Raw genomic sequence first — 23764 nt, 5'->3', positions numbered from 1 at the left:
ATTTTTGAGCTAAAGCGACAATTAAAATAAAACGAGTAATTATTAGCAAATATTAAATTAACACAACATGCTTCGATTAACAATTGATCAAGCGTGGACTATTCTCTCATTTTTCCAAACGCTTTTGTGAAATGTACCAAATTGACTAACCTTTGATTGTTCGTTAAGTATTTAATTTCGACCAGCAATTTATATCAAATCAATAGAATTATTTGATTTATCTTAGCAATTAAAATAAAAATAAAATATATATCACTTAATCATGGCCTGGTGATAAATGTATATCTAACAACTACATATCTTATATTCATTGATGTAAACGTTCGATGCGTAAATTTTTACTTTTAATTTCTATAAAATTTACCATGCACAAGCGTAGAGTTGTGAATATGTTGACCGTAGACTCTTGACTCTAATTAGAGTAAAAATTAAATCACAAGACTCTTGATTAATTATTAAGTACTACTTAAACTTGACCCTGCATTTTAAAATGAGAAACACCTTGACTTTCATTTTAGATGCACAAAAACTGTATTAAAATTAAACTTATCAGATCGAACTATAAGTGGGCGTTTAATCACAAAAATTAAATATTTTTATTAAAGTTTTAATGTGGAATCAGATTTAGATCGTTACATTTAATATTATTTTTTGCAAGGAATATTTAGAAATAGGCTCAGTAACAAAGTACAAAAATATATACACTGACAATTCCCTAACATAGGAAAGAAAGGGTTAAGTGGAGTTTGAAACTATCGTAGATAAGAGTGACAAAACTTCTGTAAGAGACTTTTTTTTGTCCAAACAAAAATGATCTTATTATTTCGGAATTCACAATCACTGTAGATGAATATATATTTGACTTATATAAATTCTCATCGTTTTACATTCAACTTAGAAATATACTCAATAAAAATCTCTCGATTATCATCGTATTTCCTATTTTGCTTCCTCGATAGCTAGCACCTAGTGTGATCAACACCAAAATCCTTGGCCTATGATAAAAAAAAAGATGATACAACTAATCGGTTATATCATACATATCCGAATTAGATATCTAATCAAATGCTAACTTTCAAATAAAGTAAACAAAAAAAGGTAAAAAAATTCTCCCATAATCAAATTAATCCTAACTCCTTAATAGTCAGACCTCAATACAAATATCAAACACAGATTAAAACTTAAAAAAAAGTTCACTAGACATGTGCAGAGAGTAATTGTGAATAAATTGACTATTGACTTTGACCAGAAGGAAAAAAAAATGATGAAATTAATTAATTAATGGTTACCACTTGATTTTAAAAATGAGAAAATTACTAGACTTTGCTTAAAATAAATGGCTAAGACACCTATAAATAGTACTAGATATCTCTTTTGGGAAAAACAAAAAGTATAACAAGCCAAATTAAGCAAAATAAACTTGTTTCCAAATTTAATATAATTAGACTTTTAATTTGTTACAACAATGAGCATGATAATAACATTTTTAGCCATTGCTGCTATTTTTTCATCCCAATTAGCTTATGCCTATGATGTCAACCCTCTACAAGACATATGTGTTGCAGTACAAGACTTCAACACTTCTGGTAAATCATCATTTTATAGTCATCACAACTTTTTAGGACATTTATTTAGTAAATTATGATCATCGTTTTATTTTACTTTGCAACTAATATACCTCTTAGATTATGATTTAAATATTTTTTAAAAACAAATTTGACTTGCTAAATGTTTTTTTATATGTTATTATATAAATATTAGACAACAATCTAAAGTTTTTTATCTATATAACTACAAGATATATGAGAAAACCATTAGATCCGACTCTAATATTGTTTGAAAGAACAATTTTCTAAGAGTAATATTAGCTCAATTTTTAAAAACAAGAATAAATTATAAGTGAGACAATATTCACTTATGACAGATTCGAACCCCAATGTGCACCTAACTCTCACATCACACTCACTTCTCCTTCCGAACTTCCAGCACCGGGCAGGTGTCAGACTTTATACATCGTGTTACCACTTAGCAGAGTTCTGTATTTTTAATAAACAGTCGCTACCCCCTGGTATGTGCCGCTTTCCTAATCAAAAGATAGAAGAGCACCCCTTCTCCCGAAGTTACGAGGTCATTTTGCGATTTCCAAGTTATAGTCTCATTCTTCCCTTGATTCACGATCCTTGCAGCTGAATTAATCCCCTATGTGTCGGTTAAACTCTTATCACTAGACAAAAACCCTTAGGCTTATAACTAATTCTCTTTCTTTTCCTTATTTTATACCATCTATATTGTATAATTAGAATATATGTAACATGTTAATAATATGGTAACTTTATTTTATTTCACTTTTATGCAGTTTTTGTGAATGGGAAGTTTTGCAAAGACCCAAACCTTGCAAAAGTAGATGATTTTTTCACTTCAGGACTTAATGAAAGTGGAAAAGTAGTGAGGCAAAATTATGGTTATTCTGTGCATATTGTTGATGTAAACAATATGCCAGGACTCAACACTTTGGGCATTTCTATAATTCGTGCTGATTTTGAACCAAAGGGTCTTATCCCACTTCACACACACTCTCGAGCTACTGAGCTTATAACTATCTTGGAGGGTACACTTTACGCGGGATTTCTTTTACCTTATGAAAATAACTTCTTTAAGAGTCGTCTTTTCTCTAAAATCTTGAACCCTGGTGATGCGTTTGTGGTTCCACAAGGGCTTGTTCACTTCCAATATAATGTTGGACGTACAAATGCTACTATACTCGCTACATACAACAGTCAAAATCCTGGATTCACCATGATTCCGAATATAATCTTTGCTTCTGATCCACCTATCATCGACGATGCTCTTGCCAAAGGTTTTCAGCTTGATAAGAAAGTGATTAAACAACTTCGAAAGAAATTTGCCTAGGTTATGTTACTAGAAATTATAATTATGTACTAAATAAATTCTCCTAGGTTATATGTCACACTACAAAATGTTGTTGTATGTTGAATAAATTGATTAACTAGGATGATCATTGCTTTAAATATTACTATTTAAATACAAATTATGTTTATAAGATATGTACTACATAAAATAAGAATTTTCTAAAGTTTATAAGGAATCACTATATAGGCTACTGCAATACTGTTTGTTATATATATATATATGATTATTGGAAAGCAATTATGTTGATATTTCTATTTATCTATTTATGTTTTTACTTGAAATCAAACTTAATAAATATTAGAAAGATATTTTTATTTGTGAATTTGATTAACAAGTAGTAAAACGGGAAAAGGATCAAAAATGCCCTTAAGGTATTAGAAATAGCTCAAAATGTCCTTCTTCCATCTATTGAATTAAAAATGCCATCCCATCCACTTATTTGGATAAAAAATGCCCTTAGAGTTAAATTTCAACCTAAAATACCCCTCCCTTTAACAGAAGCTGATGTGGCAAAAATAATTTTTAAAATTTTATGTGTTGGCATTATAATTATTGATCCACATGTAATTAGATCCATTAATAAAATACTATCAAATTTTTTCGGTAAATTCAAATCTTTAAAAAAAGGTTATAAAAAATTCTATATATCATCATTCTCTCGAATTTTTTTTAATTGACCTACTAATTTTGTGGTAGTGAAGATGCAATTTAATTTGTATACCAAAATGTATCAACAAAATGAGTGGATTTGCTGAAATGGGAACAAAAAAATCGGTCCTTCGGAAGAATCAACTACGTCTCCCTTCTTCATTAATTTGGGGGAAAGGGAACCGTCTACCAGTTGGGAAATCATACATTCAATCTCCCATGGAAGCAAGACACTTATCAAATCAAGCCATGTTAATCAAATGTTTTTTTTTAAATGGAGCCTCTAACAGTTGAGGGGGAGTTCAATCTCCAATTAGCTCATGAAAGACTTTAAATTTTTTAGAGAAATGCTTGGAACATCATGTTCTTGTATTGATTGTTTTGATATTATTTTATTAATATTCCAAATATTTTTTTTAGAGGAAAGATGAAGAAAATGGGAGAAATGGGTTTGGATTTGGGTTTGGGTTAATGGGTATGATTATGAATGAAAGTGGGTCTAATATATGTGGACCAATAAAATAATGTCACATATTTAACTAAAAAATATATATTTGTCACAGTAGCTTCTGTTAAAGGTAAGGGTAATTTTAAGCTTAAATTTGACTCTAAGGGCATTTTTTATCCAAATAGGTAGATGAGAGGACATTTTTTATCCAATAGATGGAAGGGCATTTTTGAGTAATTTTCAATACGTTAAAGGGCATTTTTGACCCTTTTCCCGTAGTAAAACTAACACCATGTAATATTGTCTTGTCGATATTTATGATAATATTTTTAAATTATAATTTAATCTAAAAAATTAAAGCCCCTATACTTATGGATTGGGCCGACCATTTTCTGACTCACACAAAAAATGAATAACTCAGCCTGACCCGTGTCAAAGTCTATATGAGTTAGCCCAAATAGGGTGGACCAACTCATATTAACGTACAAGCTACTACATATTATTACCCCCTCCCAAAAAAAAAATTAATTTGAAATTTCTAAAGTTGTATTTGATTATTGAATGAACTTTTCCATAATAAAAAACATAGAAATATAATTTAAATGAAAATTTTCGAATAAATTTTCAAAAAAAAATATAGTGAAAATAAAAAATAGTGGGGAAAAAGTTTTTAAATGTTTTCTGGTAGAATATTTATGATTGGTGCCCATTTTCAATAAAGTAAAAAAAACAATAAATTCTCAAAATTACGTGGACTTCATCCTTAAAAACAGTCACCTCTCAAATTTATGTGGACTTTATCCTTTCAATATAGTGAAAGTAACTAAGAACTATAAATAGCACTAGACAAAGCCCAATTAAGCAAAGAAAAAACAAAACTTTGTTTCAAAATTAATCAAAAGTAGATTTTGTTACTAATTAACAATAAGCATGAGGTGGTTAATAACAATTTTAGTCATTGCTACTTTCTTTTCATCCCAATTAGCTTATGCCTATGATGACAATCCTCTACAAAACATATGTGTTGCAGTTCAAGACTCCAATACTTCTGGTAAATCATTCTTTTATAGTCATCACAATTTTTTTAAGTTACATATTTGATCGATCGACCAAACCTAACCATATATACATAAATTCGATGTCTATTGTACGTATGTTAAATATTATCTTAGGTGATAACTATATAGTATTATTTTCTCCAATTGTTCCTTTTTAGACATCTATTTAGTAAATGATCGTCTTTTTTTTTTATTTTACTTGTAGTTTATAGACTTATTAATTCGTTTTATTTTCACTTGTGTAGTTTTTGTGAATGGGAAGATTTGTAAAGACCCAAAGCTGGCAAATGCAGATGATTTTTTTACTTGGGGTTTTAATATAAGTGGAGAAACAATATATAAGAAATATGGTTATGCTACAAAAATTGTAGACATAAATAATATGCCAGGGCTCAACACTCTAGGCATTTCTATAGTTCGTGCTGATTTGGAACCAAAGGGGTTTATTCAATTTCATATACACCCTCGAGCTACTGAAATTATAAATATCTTGGTGTTGGGTTTTATTTGTCCTAAATTTCTTACCATAAATAGGTTTTCCTTTTAGGAAAAGGTTTTGAATTGACTAATCCTTTTTTTTGGTAGGAAAAGGTTTAGGTTTCTATAAATAGAGGCATGTTCCTTCTAACTTAATCAGCATTCACAATGTAGTCTCAAGGGCTTTGAAAGTTTTGGTTAGAGGGAGAATTTGTGGGTCACAAGCTTGATATGTTATCACTTGTGTGAACCTCCCATGTATTCTGAGTGAATTGGTTGAAGTTGTTTCTCTCTGTATTTTGTACTCTCATATTTATAGTGGATTGCTCATCTCCTTTGTGGACGTAGGTCGATTGACCGAACCACGTTAAATCTTTGTGTCTTTTGATATATTTCTCGTTGTCTTCTTACTCGTGGTCTTTCGAGGTTTGTATTGCTAGCTTCCGCGTTTACACCTGCTTATTTTCGATCCTAACAAGTGGTATCAGAGCCAGATTTAATGACGGAGTCAGGTTCAGTGGTTCGATAATTGATGATTGAACCAGGTTAGAAAGATGTGTTCATCTTGGCGGTGTAGTTCTAGCAGTAACCTTTTTTGACGGTAATGAAGATTTTGTTGGAGAAATTGTTTCAGAGAGATTCTTTGTGTTGAGACATAAATTTTGAAAAGGAGATTATGGAGAGGAGAAGCAAGTTGTTGAAGATTAAGTCAAGAAGGTGGACAAATTTATTTTGTCAGAAATTCAGTCCAAGGGGGAGATTTGTTGGGTTTTATTTGCCCTAAATTTCTTACCATAAATAGGTTTTCCTTTTAGGAAAAGGTTTTGAATTGACTAATCCTTTTTTTTGGTAGGAAAATGTTTAGGTTTCTATAAATAGAGGCATGTTACTTCTAACTTAATCAGCATTCACAATGTAGTCTTAAGGGCTTTGAGAGTTTTGGTTAGAGGGAGAATTTGTGGGTCACAAGCTTGATATGTTATCACTTGTGTGAACCTCCCATGTATTCTGAGTGAATTGGTTGAGGTTGTTTCTCTCTGTATTTTGTACTCTCATATTTATAGTGGATTGCTCATCTCCTTTGTGGACGTAGGTCGATTGACCGAACCACGTTAAATCTTTGTGTCTTTTGATATATTTCTCGTTGTCTTCTTACTCGTGGTCTTTCGAGGTTTGTATTGCTAGCTTCCGCGTTTACACCTGCTTATTTTCGGTCCTAACACTTGGATGGTACAATTTATGCGGGATTTCTTCTACTTTTACCTAACGAAGATAACATCTATAAGAGTCGTCTCTTTGCCAAAGTCTTGAATCGTGGTGATGTGTTTGTGATTCCACGAGGGCTTATTCACTTCATTTATAATGTTGGAAGTACAAACGCTACAGTTTTTGCTAGTTTCAACAGTCAAAGTCCCGGACTCATCTTTGTTCCTGATATAATCTTTGCTTCTGATCCACCTATTATGGACGATGCTCTTTGCTTTAGATGGTTGTTTTCTTTTCGAAAGCATGAGCACATAGTCACGATTTCAGTCCCCGTTAAAGCAATTGTGTCTAGTCTCCATTCATAAATAACATTTTCGCATATTCACAGGACTATGGAGGTTGTTGATCACTAAATTATCAACTCACCTAGAACTTAATTAATTGAGTTATTCCCTAACTACATGATATCAAGTATCAATCAACAAGAATTTGATACTAAATTAAGGTAAAATATCAACTTCTAATTTTTCTTTTATGATAAGTGAGCAAGGTAAAATAGATGAATGAGGTTTATATGTCACAAACAAGTTATTATCAATGTGGCTATTTTCAACAAATTAATAATAAGTCTATCAAATTAATAATAACAAGAAGAAGAAATTGGGACTACTGGAAAAGGAAAAAAAAGAGGTCTTTGTAGTATTTATAGGTAAAAACTATAGAAAATAGAAAAGTACATCTTATGCTATATTATTCTTTTTTTTAATTGATATTTCATACTTTTTTTTACGATCCGATCGCAGGTTCCTAAATAAATCTTTTTATGTCACAATTTCAGTCTAATCTAACAAATACAAATTGATTTTTTATATATATATAAATCAAAAGTCTTCATTTTTGACAAACTTAAATGACTAAAACAAATTGAAAAATATATTTTCGAGATTACTTTGAACCTACTCTAAATATAAGGACTATTTTCGTTACTTCAACATTAAAAAAAATAATCAAAAATTGTGACAACTTTATATTATATATCTATAAATAGGCTCAGATTTTTCAGTATAAATACAATTTACCTTATGATTAACTATTATATTAATCATCCCTAAAAAATTAATAAGAAAAATTTTTCAATGGCTTTTTGCGTCCTAACAATTATTATAGTCACTTTTGGTCTTCTTTTTTCCTTTGGTTCTTCATTTGATCCAAACCCTCTTCAAGATTTTTGTGTTGCAGCTACTGATTCCAATGATGCAGGTAATTTACCCTTCATTTCGTTACGAACAGTTACATGTAGTTATATAGTTCGATAATATATATGATAATTTTAATAGGAATTGTTAGTATCATGATATGAGAAATAATTTCAAAATAAAATATAAAATTATTTTATTTCGTGTTTGATTAATGAAATTTTCAATTTCAAGTTAAATAATTTTGGGATTATTTTTACGTGAAAAATGACAGAAATCCACTATTAGTTTTACAAATTTTCAAAATTTCTCATTTTCATGCATTAAATTAATGTATCTCGCGCATCAGCTTATATTATTGTATCAGATTGGTAGATTTCTGTAATAATAAACTTATAAGAGACAAATGATGATTTTACCTTAAAAGTATGTAATTTTTGTCCCTTTTTTTTTTAATTTTAATATTGGTAGTACCATATTCAACTTACAAGCAAATAACAAGTATGCCCTTCTTCAAAAGATCTTTTATCAAGGTCTTTTAAGAAAGCTAAGGCTAAAATTGGAAATAGAATTTTATTCAAACTGTCTAGTTTCAAATCAAACACATGATTTTTTAATTCAATAAATGTTACAATCCCACTTTATAAATGTTCCTTCGATTTATAGAAGTTAAACTCTTTTTCTGTTTCTGAGTGTTATAATTTATTTTTGCAGTGTTCGTGAATGGAAAATTTTGCAAAGATCCAAAATTGGCCACAGCAGATGATTTCTTTCTAACAGGACTTAACGTTAGTGGAAATCCTTTACCAGGACTTGGATCGTTTGTAAATTTAGTCGATATAAATCGTCTTGCTGGACTCAACACTCTTGGAATTTCACTAATTCGTATCGATTTTGCACCATATGGTTTAATTCCACCTCACACGCACCCTCGTGGCACGGAAATTATTGTTGTCTTAGAGGGTACGTTGTACGTTGGATTTTTGGCTCCGGACTCTTCAAATCCATTAAAAACTAAATCTTTTACAAAAATAATGAATAAAGGGGATGTATTTGTGTTTCCACAAGGATTAATTCATTTTCAATATAATATTGGAGATACAAATGCAATTGTTTTTGGTGCTTTGAATAGCCAAAATGCTGGGCTAATTGTGGTTGGAAGTGAATTATTTGGAACAAATCCACCACTTGTAGATGATGTTCTTTCAAAAGCATTCCAATTGGATAAGAAAATGGTGATAAAACTTCAAGGATTGTTCTCTTAATACGTAGCTTGATTTGTTGGCTATCTGAACTTTTATCTTATTTCTGAAGGTTCGATTCCACTTCTTGTAATCTCCCTGGACCCCGTTTCTCATCCCGATTTAAATTATATATATATATATATATATATATATATATATATATATATATATATATATAAAGTATACCAAGTGGGAACTATTGGTTGTTTTCATGTAATATATGTATTTGTTATCAATTAATTTTGTAATGTTTGAGAGATAACTAAGAACGTTTGAATAGTTGTGTTGATGTTCTTGACAAAAATTCATGATGAATCGTTATACTTTGTTATTAAAACAAATCTTATTTGTTATTTTTAGAGGAAGAAGATTAAGAAGTCAAAAGGAAAATATTAATTAAATCCATAGACAATATAGTAATATCAGTAACATTCATATATAATAATTTAATTAGTAAGAAAAGGGCAAATTAAAACGAATTGAAGAAGATTTAGATTAGCCATGTAACTGATAATACATGTTCACGGAAAACAACATATCAAATTCATTAAACAACTCTAGTTTTCAAATTTGTTTTGTTGTACTCTTAGATTTATATTGCTTTACTAAGCAATGTATGCATAAGGGTGACTAATCAATTGATATTGTCTGAGGACTGATCAGGATCTTGAGTTGAAACTTCTGAAGAAGGAGGTGGATGGTGATGGTGGTGGTGGTGGTGGTGGTGGTGGTGGTGGTGGTGATGGTGATGATGATGGTGGTGATGGTGGTGGTGGTGATGATGGTGATGGTGCGGAGGAGTTGGCGGTGGAGGTGGTGGAATAGTTGGGGGTTCTGCGGGAGGTGGTGGACTAGTTGGGGGTTCTACGGGAGGTGGTGGAATAGTTGGAGGTTCTGCAGGAGGTGGTGGACTAGTTGGGGGTTCTACGGGAGGTGGTGGAATAGTTGGAGGTTCTGCAGGAGGTGGTGGACTAGTTGGGGGTTCTTCCGGAGGTGGTGGACTAGTTGGGGGTTCTACGGGAGGTGGTGGAATAGTTGGAGGTTCTTCCGGAGGTGGTGGACTAGTTGGGGGTTCTTCCGGAGGTGGTGGACTAGTTGGGGGTTCTACGGGAGGAGGTGGACTGGTTGGGGGTTCTACGGGAGGAGGTGGACTCGCTGGGGGTTCTTCTGGAGGTGGTGGACTCGTTGGGGGTTCTACCGGAGGTGGTGGACTCGTTGGGGGTTCTACCGGAGGTGGTGGACTCGTTGGGGGTTCAACTGGAGGTGGTGGGCTAGTTGGGGGTTCAACTGGAGGTGGTGGGCTAGTTGGGGGTTCTACGGGAGGTGGTGGACTAGTTGGGGGTTCTACAGGAGGTGGTGGACTAGTTGGGGGTTCTTCTGGAGGTGGTGGACTAGTTGGGGGTTCTACCGGAGGTTGTAGAGTAACGGGGGTTTCTTCCATAGGTGGTGGACTACCTGAGGTTTCTTCTGGAGATGGTGAAACAACCGGACTTGCCACATCTGGAGATTCATCCGGAGGAGGGGTATTCAAAAGATCATCAAAAGCAGACAAAAGATTCATTGGGAATCTTTTATCATGAAAGATATCTAGATGATCATCATCAACATTTGGTTCATTTCTAAGGAAGTAGTCTCTTCTTAGGGAAAGAGTTGGAGTAAAAAGCAAGACAAGGCCAAGGAGAAGACCAAGAAATGAATATGAAATAGACATTTTGTTTTTGTGAATCACTAATGAGTTTTGCTAATGATGAAAAACTATGAAGAAAACATTGGCTTTTATAGTTGAAGAGTGCTCAATGGAATTAAATTATGCATTATCTCCTCTTTGTATTTGTGTTTACTTGCATTTACTCCACATTGACTCAAAGACCATTGGTAGCATTAAAGTATAAGTACATAAGTCCAATTTACTTGTCATTGTTTTTCATTTTTATTCTTAAGAAAACATTAATTAAGTAGATACAATTGTTTGACTGATTAATCAGTTTTTTTTCTTTAGTCTCAATTTAATATTACTTTATTTCCCATTTTATTATTTTTCTTCATACTTATTGAGTAAGGAAAGAGCTGCAAATTAATAATCTAATTTTCTAAAATGAAAACTATTTTAGATCAATTATTCTAAATATGCACAACAACTAGAATGAATTAAAGAATGTATTTTCTAATGTTTTTAGTTATATTGAAGAAATTTTAAAATTTACTTCTTAAAATATAGTCTGAACTCATGGTAGAAATCTTGGTTGAAATATTAATGATGGTAGTGTGAAAAGGAGTAGGGTCAAACTTCAAAGTTAAGGGAAAAAAAAGGGGAAATAATATGATTTTAAGCATAATTAGTCAAATAGAAATTTGAAAAGAGTAATTAAACTTTAAATGCCAACAGTCAAACAAGATTGCATATAATAGATGTCATTAGTATCTTTTATTACTTCTATTTTAATTTATGTGATATTTTTTAGGAAAACTTGCATAAATCTTATTAATTGTGGACATTATTACTTAGATACTATAAATCTTACAAGATTTTAATGTATCCAAGTACATTCAGATACATGTATCTCAAGATACATGAAGTCAATATTATGTGTAATTTGTTTTAAGTACATTGTATCCAAGTGTGTTCGTATATAAATACATTTTCTTCAGCCAATCTCTCTCGCTTTATAATTATAAATATTTGTACTTGAATAAAGCGAGATAGAGATTAGACATACAAATACAAATGTTTTAACTCGATTCAGTTGTATGTGAATTCAAATTATACGCACATACATAAATACTATAATTGAAACATACATAGTAGTTACATACATACAATTATCTAACTAATATACATATACAATTTACCTCTCTTCACTTTCTGCCTTCTCTAGCTCGTCTCTCCCCCCTCCCAATCTCGCTCGCCACTCTCCTTGCTATAACATGTAGCTATGAATCGTAATTAATAAACTATAGATATGAAACATAATTAAACTATTTTTGAAAGACTAAATGCGAAAATTTCACTATTATTATTGTTCTCAAACTAATTATTGTGTGTCAAATTGAATCATAATTAGAAAACTATAACTACGAAACATAATTAAGATTTATGTCTAATTTTCTAATTGAGTTTTCGAAGCGACCTTCTAACAAAGAAATTCCTGTTAATACTCCCTTGTCTCCTCTTTTTAACTATCGCTATAATTTTTTTTAAATGATTATTATATTAGAACATTTGTTACGAGGAATTAAACTAAACGCTTGAGTCATCTTCGGCCACCTAAAGTTGTTCGCATAATTCACTTAGACATTTTAACTTATTTTTGTGTCAATTGAGCACCTTATTTGTTAAAAAATCATTCCTATTGAACACAAAATGCATGCTGACATGAAAAAATACTTGTGATTCACTTTCTTTGAGCACGTTAAGTCATCAAAAAATAATTTTTTTTTCTTTTTTTTTTCTCTCAGCTTATGCACCTCAATTAATAAAAAAGAAAAAAATGAATAATTTTTTTTTTTTAAAAAAAGGAGCAGTCCTCTTCTTCCCCATCCCTGCAACAACCCCCACCCCCTCCACCTCACTTTCTCTCACCCTCTGTCATTCTTCTTCTTATTTCCCTTTTTACTTACGTTAATTTACGTCTCAAATATCTCGATGAAGTTCAATTTATTACATGAAAAGACATAAATTGATTTTTTTGGGGTCAAAGTTTGTTTTTAGTTTTTTTTTCAAATTCTAATAAATAGTTACGGATGGATAGAAGATGAAGACAATGGTAGAAGATTATCATACTATCACAATGAAGAAAAATGAGTTTTTAGCTTGAGTGGATAGCAATGGTGTAAGGGAAAAGGGGGTGGCGGGGGTTGTTAATTAAAAAAAAGGTTTTTAAATTTTTTAAATACTTTTTTGATTATTTAAATAAGGTTTTAAAAAAATTAAATATAATATCACGTGTCAATATTTCATTGGTAAATCGATTTTGTTTTAGTGTTTGAGATACACACATTTTTATTTTTCAATTGTTTGTCAGTTTATGTCAAATAAGTAAAAAAAATTGTAGGTTAGAGTGTTCAATAGGTACAAGTTAAACTTAATGTGTCTAAATGAAACATGTGAACAACTTTAAAGGGATGCATATGAGTTAAGCCTAAAATAAATATCAAATAAAAAATAGCTACCTTATATAATGCTTTTCTCTATTTTTTTTGTATTTTAAAATGAAAGATAAAATTAGCCCCAAAGTATTCACTATAGTGACATGAATATAAATTATCTCCGTCAAGTAAAATCACAATTTATACTTATATTAATAGTCAGGGGAAAGGGTCTGATATATCTCTCAACTTTCCCTCATTATGAAGTGATTTATATATTACACTACTTATATATAAATGACTCACATATACCCTTTTCCTCTAACGAAAATGAAAAATAATAATTTGTTTAATTTTTTTTTGTTTTAAAAAAACTAACATATATATATATATATATATATATATATATATATATATATATGACTTATTTTTTGTTTCAATGACTAACTAAGGTTTATTATTTGATGGTCAATTTATTTATGTTTCACTAATATTCTTGTAAAACTTATTATAGAGATCAAATTACTTTCTTCAAATTCAAAAATTAAATTACAATATAGACAAAAAAAATAATTTTAAATTATAATATAGCAAAAAAAGTTATGTTCTTTACACTAAGGAATAAAAGAAAAAAATGAAATAAGAATAGGAAATTCAAATAATTATAATAAAAGAAGTTAGAAAATAATTTATGTATGAAAAAAATAGAATATACCTTGAACTTTGGTAGAAGAATCATACATACCCCAAAATAATTTTTTAGAAAATTAAAAGTCACAAATATAAATTTAAAACTAATTTTTTCACTTTTGTTAAATGGAGAGTATATGTGAGCTCATTTTGTAACGGTAGGTGTATATGTGAGTCGTTTGTATAATGATAAGGACATATAGAAGTCACTTTTTATAACGAAGGATATATCAGCTCCAAATAGTAAAATTAGGGATATATCAGACTCTTTTCCCTAACAATTATAATAATAATACAAAATTTATTTTGTTTGGAAGTTAAAAAAAAAACTAATTTTGGTACGAGTTTGACCACGGAGTCTAAATAATATAAGTTTTGTGCTTCAACTTTGAATTACTTCTTTGGCCAACTTTTTTTTAAAACTGAAATCTCACTAGTTTAGAAGCTAATTACTTAGATACAATCTGCTTTGCATTATTACGAATGTTACCAGTTTTTGGTGTCTCCAGATAAATTTACATACATGTATCTCAATATGTACGAGGCCAAAATTAGGTGTAATTTATTCAAGATACAATATATCCAAGTAGATTAATATGTATATAAAATTCATAGACAGACTTTTTTCGTCTCACTCATGTCCCTCTATCTTGCTCGCCACTCTCAATGTATCTAGTATCACAGATACATTTGAGTCGCACCAGATACATATAAAAACATGTATGTAGTGTATATCTAATATAATTTACATATATTAATATGATATATGACTATCTCGCTCGCTTGTCTCCCTCTTTTAGTGTATTTGATATAAAAAAAATATAAGAATCTATGTGTATTTTCATCAACATATGATTTAAAAACAAACTCTAAATTAGTAATAAAATATGTAATTATTTAAAAACATAGATAGAATTAATATATATCATATGCCTACTAAGATAGGTTTCCCTTCTAATGAAGATCAATGTGATGCTCGTTCTATGACTTAATTAATTACTACAACAATAGAAATTTTCTAAAACTATATTCAAGGGGGAAAAATGCAAAAAAAATGAAAATTGTCATATAAAATACTATATGGCAATAATGAGGCCTTGTTTAAGAAATTCAAGAATGATTTTAATATTCCAATAGCAATGGGTTGCCATTATCCAAGAAAATTGGAATCAATAACAAATCATTCTTCCTAGCATTTGATCAAATAAAATCATAATAATATAATCTTAGACCTATTTTTATAACCCTAGCATATAATAAATCATTACAACATTAAGAAAGAGAAACTATCATCTATATATTGAAAAGCATCACTTGAAACTTCAGGAGAAGGAGTTGGTGTTGATTGATCCTCTCCGGTAGATGGTGGGCTAACTGGTGCATCTACCGGTAAATCTTGAGGAGAGGGTGAAATAATAATTTCTCCAGTAGATGGTGGGATAACTGGTTCATCTATCGGTGAATCCTGAGGAGATGGTAAAATAATAATATCTCCGGAACCTAATGGGCTAATTGAGGTTGTTGTATCATCACTAGGAGAAGGTGCAATTGGTGTATCATCCAAAAAAATAATATTCCTAGAGAGAGTTGGAGCTGAGAGAAACAAAAGACCAAAGAGAATAGAGGGGAGTAAGTGTAAAGAAGTGGCCATTTTTGCTACTCACTAGATCAATTGTATTGTAATTGCAATGGTGAGAAAAAGTGTAAAGAAAATAGTGGCTTATATAGGGGAGATATGGTCTTTGACATTAAATTATAATCTATTTTCTTTGATTTCCTTTAGATTTAACTTTCTAAGAATTAAGATTCTCTCAATTTTACTGTAGCCTTAGTTACATATTAAAATATTAGTCAAAGTTAATGTATTTTAAAAAATATTAATTGAAATTCAGATAATTTGACTGACAAAATACATATGACAAGTAAAATGTGAAGAAGGGAGTATCTTTTTAAAAGTCAAAGTAAAGAATATATTTCGAATATACGTTATTTGAAACAAATATTTTTAATTATGTTTACATTACTAGATTATTCAAGACTGAATTTCTCATATGATATTCAACTTGTAAGAATAACGGATACATACATAGTAATTATATATGTATAATTATCAAACTGATATACACATACAATTAAGAATTCTTTACTTTCTGCCCTCCCCCCCCCCCCCCAAAAAAAAAAGATCTTGCTCGCCTTCTCCTTATAACATGGAGTTAGCTATGAATCGTAATTAGCAAACTATAGTTATGAAATATAATTAAGCTATTTTCGAATGACTATATGTGAAAATTTCTTTGTTCTCAAACTAATCATGGCGTGTCCAATTGAATAGTAATTAACAAACTATAATTATCAAACATTAATAAGACTTTTGTTAATTTTCTAATTGAGTTTTCGAAGTGACTTTCTAACAAAGAAAATCCCGTTAATACTCCCTTGTCACCTCATTTTTAACTATCATTATAATTTTTTTAAATGATTATTATATTAGAACAATTATTACGACGAACTAAAATTAATGTCAAAGAACAAATAACTAACCATATATAATGCTTTTCTCTATTTTTTAATTTTTTAATTTTAAAATGAAAGATACAATTAGCCCCAAAAGTATTCACTATAGTCTCATGAATCTAAATTATCTCCGTCAAGTAAAACACAATTTATAATAATAATAATAATAATAATAATAATAATAATAATAATAATAATAATAATAATAATAAAGCATAGAACAAAGTATAAGTTTTTTGCTTCAACTTTTAATTACTCCTTGGGCCAACTTTTTTTTTTTTTTTTTACTGAAATCTCAGCAGTTTAGAAATTGATTACTTAAATACATTCTAGTTTGTAATATTATGAATGTTATCAGATTTTGTGTGTCTAGATACATGTATCTCAATATGCACGAGGTTAAGATTAGTTGTAATTTATCCAGATATACGATATCCAAGTAGATTCACATGTATATAGGATTTATAGACAAATCTTGTTCGCCTCCCCCATCTCCCTTCTATCTTGCTCGCCACTCCCAATATATCTAGTATCACAGATAAATTTGAATCACAACAGAGTACATATAAAAACATGTATGTAGTGTGTATCTAGTGTGACCCACATGTATTAATTGGGATACATGACTATCTCGTTCGCCTGTCTCCCTCTTTTAGTATATCTGGTATCAAAAATATGTGTATATATGTGTATCTTCCTCAATATATGAATTTTTTATTAAAAAAAACTCCAAATAGCAATAAAATGTATAATTATTTAAAGATAGAGATAAATTAATATATACAATATAAATGTATGCCTACTAAGATACTTTTTCCTTTTAATAAAGGTCAATGTGATACTCCTATGACTTAATTAATTACTACAACAATATAAAATTTCTAAAAAACTATATTCAAGGAAAAAATTGCAAAAAATGAAAATTGTCATATAAAGTACTATATCTAGTTTTCCATATATGGGAATAATAAGGCCTTGTTTAAGAAATTCAAAAATGATTTTGATATTCCAATAGGCAATAGGTTGCCATGATCCAAGAAAATTGGAATCAATAACAAATCATTCTTTCTAGCATTTGATCAAATATAATCTTAGACCTATTTTTATAACCCTAGCATAAGCATATAATAAATCATTACAACATTAAGAAAGAGAAACGACTATCATCTAAATATTCAAAAGCATCACTTGAAACTTCAGGAGAAGGAGTTGGTGTTGATTGATCTTCAAGAGAAGGAGATGGTGTTGGTACATCTTCATGTCCATGATGGTGACTTTCATGACCATGGTGATGATGATGGTGGTGATGATGTTTATGTTCCTGAGGAGAAGGTGAAATAGTAATTTCTCCAGTAGATGGTGGGCTAACTGGGGCATCTATCGGTGAATCTTGAGGAGAGGGTGAAATAGTAATTTCTCCGGTAGATGGTGGGCTAACTGGCGCATCTACAGGTGAATCTTGAGGAGAGGGTGAAATAGGAATTTCTCTGATAGATGGTGGGCTAACTGGCGCATCTACCGGTGAATCTTGAGAAGAGGGTGAAATAATAGATGGTGAATTAACTTGCACATCTACCGGTGAATCATGAGGAGACGGTGAAATAGTAATATCTCCGGAACCTAATGGGCTAATTGAGGTTGATGTATCATCACTAGGAGAAGGTGCAATTGGTGTATCATCCAAAAAAATAATATTCCTAGAGAGAGTTGGAGTTGAGAAAAACAAAAGAGCAAAGAGAATAGAGGGGAGTAAGTGTAAAGAAGTGGCCATTTTTGCTACTCGCTAAATTAATTGTATTGTAATTGCAATGGTGAGAAAAGTATAAAGAAAATAGTGGCTTATATAGGGGAGATTGGTCTTTTGACATTAAATTATAATCTATTTTCTTTGATTTCACTTAGATTTACTTTCTAAGAATTAAGATTCTCTATTATACTATTGACTAGTCACATCTTAGAATATTGGTCAAAGTTAATTTATTTTTAAAAATATTAATTAAAATTTATATAGTTTAACCGTTAAAAAATGAATATGATAAGTATAATGGGAAAAGAGGGGAGGGGTTGGGGTGGGGGGTTTATTTTTTAAAAATTCAAAGTAAAGAATAAAATAAGAATACTCACTATATGAAACAAATATTTTTCAATTATGTTCACATTTAACTATTTAATAAAAGTCAAAACTAAATTTCTTAAATAGTCATTCAACTATTTTAATTTTAATTTTTTGTCAATATAGCCATCAAATTATGCTCATATTTCCAACAAAATAAAAACTAGTAACATTTTTTAACAAAAGTTTACATGTCAAACCTATAAGATATTATTTTTAGACACAATACCCCTTTAACTCATTATATAAAACTCATTTGACCCATTTTTAATTACTTTTTTTAGCTGATGAAATAAATATTCTAGCCCATTCATTAGTACTAAATTGCTAATTAAATTTCTCACTTGTAATTAAGGTATTTTTATATCTAGTAAAAGATTGATTGTAGTACCAAATATGCATTAGATTAGTTGTCTAATACACACATAGTATATTCTCTAAAATTGTTTTTTTTTATATAGTACCAACTATAATTCTCACTTGTAATTAAGGTATCAATGTAGTAAAAAGTTAAATGTATTACTAATTATGCATAAGATTTAATTGATATATATATATATATATATATATGTGGTTATCTAATAAATATGTAACCATATAAATGTATCTACGTAAATTGATTTGATATATAAGGTTAGTAAGTTTGTAGTCTTGTTTAAACAGCTTACCAAGATAATTAAGGAATATTAACATTGATGAATCGAATTGAGTCAATTCCTTAAATGGTCACCCAAGTTAAGAGAATTGTCTTGAAATATCATTTATTTTTCATTTAGGAACAAAATATCACTCAATTATCACTATTTTCCTCCAAATATAGTTGGCACTTTAAAATCACCACTCTCTCCTAGTTGGCATGACATGCCATTTAAGTTTTTTTTGGGCCAAATATATAAACAAATTCCTAAAATTGTTGGGTTTTTTTCCTTAGCTACCTCAACAACATTATTTTTCTATTGATCATTGAACCAAACATAATTTGTTCCTTTAAAACACTGTTGGTTGATTTTGATCGGCTTTTCTATTGTAAATGTCTTCAATTGTGTTCGAATTGTAATAAATTTGATTAAATCAATGAAGACAAACCGTGTTAGTCTCATTTGTTTTTTTAATGTGTTCAAATGACTTAAGTAAAACACAATTATTCTCAAACATTTTCACTATCAATTGGATTAATGAGTTGTGGAACAACATATGTATCCTCTATTAATACCCCTCACGAATCTAGTTCCACATCAGACAACAGTGTTTGTTTAAACGGAACAAATTATGAGGGTTTAATGATTCAATAGGAAAATGACGTAGTTGAGGTACCTGAGGGAAAAAAACCTAACAAATTTAGGGGTCTGTTTATGTATTTGACCTTTTTTTAAAATAATAGACTAATTTAATTCATTGAACCTATTTAACTAAAATAATGATCATATTATTTTTACTTTATTTTTAATCTATTAGAATAAATTTTCATACTTAAAATCTTTTATCCAAATTAAACTTTTTGTTTTTTATGTTATGAAGAATACATTTTTGAAATGTACTATAATTTTATTAATTTTCAATACTTATAAACACATATATTCAAAAAAATATTTATATATAAATCACTCATTAACGCTAATTTAAATCAATTAATCATAAGTTGTATAATAAATCAATAATATCAAAGGTCAATTAGCTATTACAATAATATTAATTGTATATTTTGCAATTCATGCTTCCGCTATTATTATTATTTGTAAAAAGAAGAAGAAGAAGAAGAAGAAAATGAATAATATTATATTTTTTATCCATTAGAATACTAAATACCTCAAAAGTTTTCTAAAATTCTAGTTGATATGCTCTGTCATTAAATAATCATTTTAAAAAATAAAGACCTATTTAATTCTCAAACTTATGTCTCTATAAAATAAATATATCAATTATATGAGAATTTATATACAAAATAAATATATAAATTACATGAGAATTTATGAAGATTATAAGAAAAGTAATTTAAAAAGTCTAGTAACTTTATATATTGTCACCAAATAAAATTCAATGAAAAAAAATCTCAGTGTGCAATTATTACCTGATAATTTTAAAATTTCTAAATAAATTATTTGAAAATTTTAAACACTTTTTTTAATAAAAGTATTTAGATAAATTTTTAAGGTTGGCAAAAAAATTGGTAAGAAAAAGAAAACTATTATTTAAATTTTTTTAATTTTATTTTTATTTTTATTCTTTTATTCTATATTATATTATATTATAACATTTCATACAATTAAACATCAATAAATAAACTAATAGTTAATTGAATTCACTAATTTAATTCGATAGTATAGTTATTATATGAGATTAATATACTGATAAATAAAGATCAAAATTTATTTTCTATAAATGTTATTCACTTACTATTTTCTTTTAAAAAAAGATACTATAAGTATATATGGATTTCAAAGCATCCAAATAATTATTTATTAATAATTAATCAATCTTTAATATTATTGATTTGTTATACAATTTATGATTAATTGAAATAAAATACCGTTTATGAGTGATTTGTATATCAATATTTTTTGAATGTATGTGTTTATCAGTATCTAAAATTGATGAGATTATAGTACGTTATAAATACGCATTATGCATAACATAAAAAAATAAAAAGTTTAATTATGATAAAAGATTTTAAGTATGAATTTATTGTTAATAAATTAATTTAAAAAATTAATAACAATATGATCATTATTTTTGCTAAATGAGTTTAATGAATTAAATTAGTCTATTATTAAAAAAACTTTGATGACATGTCATGTCAACTAGGAGAGAGTGATGCTTTTGAATCGTCAAGTATATTTGGAGGAAAATAGTGATAATTGGGTGATATTTTGTTCCTAAATGAAACATAAATGATATTTTAGGACAATTCTCTTAACTTGATGACCATTTAGGAAATTGACACAATTGAATTACATGAAAACTATTAATATCCACAAATTGGAGAATTATTACCCTTTCTCTACCAATTATTACAAAATTATGTTAAAAGTGTGATAAATTAGAATAATTAAATAAAATATTTAAAAGATATATAAAGAAATTTTGATTAAAAAATTATGATTAACTTTTGAAATTTTAATTATGTCGTATAAAATGAGACGTTAACCGTATGAATCATTTGTATCAACTTCGAATTCATTTGGTTTGTTTCATTTTCCTACTTATGTAAATTTATTATCTAAAGGGATCCTAATTAAAGATGTCATGTAAACTTCCAATAAATATGAGCACAGTTTGATAACCATCTTATTTTTTAAAAATCAAAAGTTATTTATCATTTCTACAAATTATTAGGGAATTGTCTTATTATGATAATGCCAAGAATCTATTTTGTTAAAAAATAATTTGTCTTTGAATTCATTTATTAATTATCATTATTTATTTTAAATATAATCAAGATATTTTTTAGTATATCACAACTATTTTTTTAAATTTTTTTTGGGTAACTTAAAAAAATCTCACTAATTTAGGAGTTAATTACTTAGGTTAACGCTAGTTTACAATATTATACATGTATCTCAGATACATAGGGTCAAAATAGGTGTAATTTCTTTGAGATACATTGTGATGAAGTGGATTCACATGTATCTTACTCGATCACGCTCACCTCTCTCCATGTATTTGGTCTAATACATGTATCTAATGTGACTCACATCTATATAGGAGGTTCGCTCGCCTCACTCTTATCTCGCTCGACTTTCTCTTTCTATTTTAGTGTATGTAATAGCAAAAATACATATACCTAGATGTATCTGACTTAAAATCTAATATAAAATTATTTAATAATAAGACAACATATATTATTTCAAACAAATGGTAGAATTGCTTATTTAATTAGATAGTTTTTTCTCAATTTTTTGCAAAAAAAAAAAATACTTCATTCTAATTTTTTTTAGTTGTATTTCTTAGAAATGGCTAAATGTAGAATAGATCATAGTATTATGTTTGGAATATATATAGTTTACCTAACGTTTGGTTGAAATATAATTTATATTCTCTTTTTCATATTAACTAAATTTGTAGAATTAGAGTTGTTAATATGGGTTAGTCCACCTGTTCAGACTAACTCATACATGCTTCGGTATTTTACGGGTCAGATCGGGCTAACTCATTTTTGCTGTGGATCAGAAAATGGTCGACTCAACCCACTTTATTTAAAAATTATATTATATTTAGAATTATTAAATTAAATTATAAATTAAATTTAAAAATATTATTATAAATGTCGACAAAACAATATTACATGATGTTAATGTTACTACTTTTTAATCAAATCCGCAAATAAAATTATCTTTGTAATATTTGTTAAGTTTTTTTTCAAGTAAAAGTATAAATATCTAAATATAAATATTAACCTAATTGTTTTGAGTTTGTACTCTCTTTAATTTTAAATTTTAATATTATATTATATTTTTTAATTAAATTTTATTGACCCACGAGTCGGCCCTATCGATGTTTCTCAAGCCCCACAAATCAACATACTAATTTAGGCCAGGCTAAACAACCCTTTTCACAAATGCGCTCCAAAAATCGTAGCTCAACCCTATTAAATCCCATGCTAGGTCAGGTCGGCCCAACAGGCCTAACCCATATTGATGGCTCTATGTAGGATAGATCATAGTATGTATATTATTTTTACTTGAACTCAAATTTAATAAATATTTAAAAATAGTTTTATTTGTGAATGTGATTGACAAATAACAACACTAACACCATATAATATTGTCTTGTTGATATTTATAATATTATTTTTGAATTAAATTTTTTTTAAAAGTGAGTTAGCCCGCACCCCACGTACTTGTGGATTGGGCAGGTCGTTTCTAGCCCCCCCCCCCCTCCCATCCAAAAAAAATGGGTTAGCCCGTATTCAACATTTATAATGTATTTTAATTTAAAATAGGATAAATTTCAGAAATACACACATTTTGTTTCACTTATTTTCATTAACCCCTATTACTTTTAAAAAAATTTAAAACCTTTTATTTCTTTAATGTATTCGAGCGGCATATTAATGTATATAAGCCAGTATTTAATGTATATATTATGTATCCAAGCTACATATTAATGTATCTAAGCTACATATTAATGTATCCAAGACAATATTTCATATATCC

General features: G+C 28.9%; 4 protein-coding genes across 4 annotated transcripts; 2 read left to right on the top strand and 2 right to left on the bottom strand.

Moving 5' to 3' along the window:
- Positions 1-1374: 1374 nt before the first annotated feature.
- On the top strand, positions 1375-3164 carry LOC101249764 (germin-like protein subfamily 1 member 19). The gene is made up of 2 exons (XM_004247674.5): positions 1375-1586; positions 2357-3164. Exons 1-2 carry the CDS (start codon positions 1466-1468, stop codon positions 2908-2910), a joined length of 675 nt encoding a protein of 224 aa, XP_004247722.1. The 5' UTR covers positions 1375-1465; the 3' UTR covers positions 2911-3164.
- A 4674-nt stretch (positions 3165-7838) lies between these two features.
- On the top strand, positions 7839-9232 carry LOC101249492 (germin-like protein subfamily 1 member 17). The gene is made up of 2 exons (XM_004247673.4): positions 7839-8028; positions 8679-9232. The coding sequence occupies exons 1-2, from the start codon at positions 7905-7907 to the stop codon at positions 9227-9229; spliced, it is 675 nt and encodes a 224-aa protein (XP_004247721.1). The 5' UTR covers positions 7839-7904; the 3' UTR covers positions 9230-9232.
- A 445-nt stretch (positions 9233-9677) lies between these two features.
- Positions 9678-10964, bottom strand: LOC138338282 (repetitive proline-rich cell wall protein 2-like). Its single transcript, XM_069289077.1, has one exon. It carries the CDS (start codon positions 10917-10919, stop codon positions 9843-9845), a length of 1077 nt encoding a protein of 358 aa, XP_069145178.1. The 5' UTR covers positions 10920-10964; the 3' UTR covers positions 9678-9842.
- A 6669-nt stretch (positions 10965-17633) lies between these two features.
- LOC104649420 (lysine-rich arabinogalactan protein 19-like) lies at positions 17634-18269 on the bottom strand. Its single transcript, XM_010328578.1, has one exon. The coding sequence runs from the start codon at positions 18267-18269 to the stop codon at positions 17634-17636; it is 636 nt and encodes a 211-aa protein (XP_010326880.1).
- Positions 18270-23764: the final 5495 nt, after the last annotated feature.

This window comes from Solanum lycopersicum, chromosome 9 (assembly GCF_036512215.1).
Source record: "Solanum lycopersicum chromosome 9, SLM_r2.1".
Lineage (NCBI taxonomy): Eukaryota > Viridiplantae > Streptophyta > Magnoliopsida > Solanales > Solanaceae > Solanum > Solanum lycopersicum.
Note: the sequence above shows the minus strand (reverse complement) of the source record. Positions and strands in the feature narration are given on the sequence as shown.

Coding starts and splice junctions, on each gene's coding strand:
- LOC101249764 (XM_004247674.5), top strand. CDS start 1,466: ATGAGCATGATAATAACATTTTTAGCCATTGCTGCTATTTTTTCATCC. Junction 1,587..2,356: donor ACAAGACTTCAACACTTCTG/GTAAATCATCAT, acceptor ACTTTTATGCAG/TTTTTGTGAATGGGAAGTTT.
- LOC101249492 (XM_004247673.4), top strand. CDS start 7,905: ATGGCTTTTTGCGTCCTAACAATTATTATAGTCACTTTTGGTCTTCTT. Junction 8,029..8,678: donor TACTGATTCCAATGATGCAG/GTAATTTACCCT, acceptor TTATTTTTGCAG/TGTTCGTGAATGGAAAATTT.
- LOC138338282 (XM_069289077.1), bottom strand. CDS start 10,919: ATGTCTATTTCATATTCATTTCTTGGTCTTCTCCTTGGCCTTGTCTTG.
- LOC104649420 (XM_010328578.1), bottom strand. CDS start 18,269: ATGGCCACTTCTTTACACTTACTCCCCTCTATTCTCTTTGCTCTTTTG.